At 51.1% G+C, this 3,475-nt stretch overlaps 1 protein-coding gene and 1 non-coding gene across 2 annotated transcripts; both read left to right on the top strand.

The window, feature by feature from the left end:
• Positions 1-636: 636 nt before the first annotated feature.
• On the top strand, positions 637-3,446 carry RPL18A (ribosomal protein L18a). The gene is made up of 5 exons (XM_042815898.1): positions 637-720; positions 1,119-1,298; positions 1,876-2,005; positions 2,873-2,982; positions 3,301-3,446. The coding sequence occupies exons 1-5, from the start codon at positions 703-705 to the stop codon at positions 3,391-3,393; spliced, it is 531 nt and encodes a 176-aa protein (XP_042671832.1). The 5' UTR covers positions 637-702; the 3' UTR covers positions 3,394-3,446.
• Positions 2,440-2,571, top strand: LOC122159171. The gene has a single exon (XR_006168398.1). It is a non-coding gene; the product is annotated as a small nucleolar RNA SNORA68 (small nucleolar RNA).
• Positions 3,447-3,475: the final 29 nt, after the last annotated feature.

Raw genomic sequence — 3,475 nt, 5'->3', positions numbered from 1 at the left:
GCTGGCGGCGGGAGGAGCAGAGGGAGGCGGCCCGGGGGAGGTGGCGCGGCCCAAGCGCGTCCGGGAAGCGAAGGGAAGGCGCCTCCGCCCCTTCGCCGCACCGCGGGACTACAGCTCCCACAATACCCTGCGGCACCTCAGGACAGCCCGAGCGACCCGAGCCCCCCGCGGCCCCTGGGAGCTGTAGTCCCGCCCCGCCCCCGTTCCGGAGGGCGAACGACGCGTCGCAGCGCACCCGTGCGTGTTGCTCACAGGGGTCGAGAGCGTGGTTCCACACCCCCTCCGTTAACGGGTGGAAGCAGCTTGCAGCGTCTACCTAGCGAGTGCCGTTACCGCGGTTACCCTGTTCTGAGAATAACGTGAGAAAGTGCCCCCGGCCGCCACCCCCCCTTACAGGACCCGGCGGCACCGACGCGATAGAGACAGGGCCGCACCCTTAGGGGCACCGACACGCTGCCGAGGGGCGCCCGTCGGCCGGCCGCCTGGATGCGCACCGCCAGGCGCCACGGCCACGCGGACGCCGCCGCCCGGAAACCAGGGCCGGCCGTCGCGGGCGGTGATTGACAGCCGCCTCGCCCAACCGCGCCGCGCCGCGGGCCAATGGGAGGGCGATACGGCGGCGGGCGGTGCCGCAGCGGGCGGGTGACGTGAAGCAGCCGCGCGTGCGGCCTTTCCTTTCCTGCGGGCGGCGGCGGCGGCAGCATGAAGGCGTCGGGCACCGTGAGTGAGGGTCGCGGAGCTCTCTGACTGCGTCCGTGTTTTGCGGCGGGCCTGAGGCCGGCCCCGGGCGTTGGGAGTGCGGCTGTGCGGGCTCGTGGCGCTCGAGAGCGGTCTCCGCGCTCCTGAGTGGGCCCCGCTCGGCCGCGCATGGAGGCGAGCGGCCAACATGGCGGCGGCGCTCCGGCACGACGCGTGAGGGGGGGCCGCCATAGGCCGGGCCGGCGGGCGGCGCTGCCGGCCTTCTGCAGCTCGGCTTCTTCTCGGGCGCCGGGAGGCCCGTCTCGGTGCGGCTCCTCGCCTCCGGGACCTCTGTCCTCCGCCTCTCGCCGAGGTGTCCGTCCCGGGGAGTCTTTTCGCAGCCTCCGCATCGCGACTCACGCCGCTGTCTTTCCCTGCAGCTGCGGGAGTACAAGGTGGTCGGGCGCTGTCTGCCCACGCCGAAATGCAGGACTCCTCCGCTCTACCGGATGCGGATCTTCGCTCCCAACCACGTTGTCGCCAAGTCCCGGTTCTGGTATTTCGTGTCTCAGCTGAAGAAGATGAAGAAGTCTTCTGGAGAGATTGTGTACTGCGGCCAGGTGGGGGATGACATACCCGGTAATCTGGGCGGTTTCGAAGGGAATTCCTGCTGGTATATATAGGATAAAGTTACACGAAGCACTGCTGCTAGGAGTGAAGTTAAGCTCAGTTTATCTTTCTGTTGCTGTCAAGTGAACCAACGCATTCCTCTTTTCAAAATGGCAGTGTATATCCAGGGAGCTTAGGAAACAACAAATGGTCAAAAAAAAAAACAAGATTAACTTGCTATGATGACTTAAGTCATTACTGTACTCTGCTGTTTTCAGGGTCTAGCGTTCATTATTTGGGCTTATACTTCTTAAGAGTTATGTGGATATTCATAACTCTTGGAGAGTATATGCTTACCAATCTGTTTATAGGATGTCCTTTTCCATTTGTTTTCATAGTGATGTAAAGTTGATTTTAAGTATTTTCACCAAAAATTATCAGTTTGAATGCAGCTATGTTGTTGTGGGAGAAGAGACAAAATCTTTTTTCACTAAAACTGTCCACAGTGTTTTTATTAGAGCTTCATTGTAGTTAAACTAAAATACTGATGACGTATTTAACTTCTTTTGTCCCTTTGTCTAATTCCAGGTGTATGAGAAGACCCCTCTGCGGGTAAAAAATTTTGGTATTTGGCTGCGCTACGATTCTCGTAGTGGAACTCACAACATGTACAGAGAGTACAGGGATTTGACCACTGCTGGTGCTGTCACTCAGTGCTGTAAGTTTGTAATTGTTCAAGGTAGAACGTTTATATAAACATAAGCTTAAATCTTAAGCTGAGCATAAAGTCTGGGTAAGAATGCTGTCTTAAACTACGAGAAACAAAATTAAACTCTAGGAAATGAAATCAGGAAGCTGCTGGAGAGGTCTGCAGGTGTGATCTCACACTCATAATATGTTTTTTCTAGATAAAGATATTCCCTTTTGATCACTATGTAACATTGAGTAACTGTGGTAACGAGTTTTGCTCTGTAGGCTGAGTTTCTTAGTCTTTGAGGTGCTCTAGATGTTTACTGTACATAATGTTTCAGAACGGCCTTGTTGAGGGAATGTTTCAGATTAGATCATCTCAACTTCTGCTATGTAAAGTGCTTGAGGGGTACACCATTTGTATGGCTGACTCTGTTGATAGTTGAATTTGGAACTGTATGTAGTGCACACAAAAACCCAAAGAATGTTGTTCTCTGTAATGATGTTCTTGTCGTGTGTGCAAATATTATATGGATCTTGTCGCCTTTCCAGAGCTGAGGTGCTCTTGAAAGTGAAACTTGAGGTTCTACATTAACTTAATAGGATGCTGTTAATTAATGTACTGAAAGATTTCTTAAGAGGCCTCAGAACTCAAGTTTGCCATAATGCAGTGATTGATAGCTAAGTATCTAGTCTGAATAATTTAGGAATTTTAATTTAGGAATTAATGGAACGTTTTTCCATTAATAATACTTCAGTGTGGATTCTGAATCAACTCGCTTGTTTTAAAAAGGTAAATCCCATCTTGATTATTTCTGCAAGCACATTTTGAAATCAGGCAAGAGTAAGATGGCATTCTTTTGGAGACATTGAGTTATGAGTTCTCTCGTTGCAGACCGTGATATGGGAGCCCGTCATCGTGCCCGTGCTCACTCCATTCAGATAATGAAAGTTGAGCAGATTGCTGCTAGCAAGTGCCGTAGGCCAGCAGTCAAGCAGTTCCATGTGAGTAAAATTGCAGTGCCTGCTGGGTCCCAGTCTGGTAGAGGGCTGGAGGGAGGGAGCTGTGTCTGGTGCAGGTTTGCTTTGCAGGCAAGAGTGTGGAGGGGGAACCAAACTTGCACTCATAGCTTCACAGATATTTTACTTTGTGATAAAGTTCCTTTTGTTAAAGTCAGAATATAACGTGTATTACATTACAACAAATGTGCCTTTCACAGACTTCTTGTTCAAAAACAATTGCAGACGTTGTGTGCCTTTTCAGTATTGTGAAGTGTAAAGCAATAGTGATGTAGTATCTCAACACAAATATTTTCCTTGCAGGATTCTAAAATCAAGTTCCCTCTGCCACACAGAGTTCTGCGTCGTCAGCACAAACCACGTTTCACCACCAAGAGACCAAATACTTTCTTCTAAGTACGAAAATGTGCTGTCTACTCAGTGTAATAAAGGTCTATTTGAACCTTTCATTCCAGGTTTCTTTGTAAACTCTGTCTCA

This window comes from Centrocercus urophasianus, unplaced genomic scaffold (assembly GCF_019232065.1).
Source record: "Centrocercus urophasianus isolate 14NV4802_14NV808 unplaced genomic scaffold, USGS_Curo_1.0 seq_15, whole genome shotgun sequence".
NCBI lineage: Eukaryota > Metazoa > Chordata > Aves > Galliformes > Phasianidae > Centrocercus > Centrocercus urophasianus.
Note: the sequence above shows the minus strand (reverse complement) of the source record. Positions and strands in the feature narration are given on the sequence as shown.

Excerpts from the sequence above, each read along its gene's own strand:
- RPL18A (XM_042815898.1), top strand. Across the intron at positions 1,299-1,875 it reads AGATTGTGTACTGCGGCCAG|GTGTATGAGAAGACCCCTCT; the intron begins GTGGGGGATGAC and ends GTCTAATTCCAG. Across the intron at positions 2,983-3,300 it reads CAGCAGTCAAGCAGTTCCAT|GATTCTAAAATCAAGTTCCC; the intron begins GTGAGTAAAATT and ends TTTTCCTTGCAG.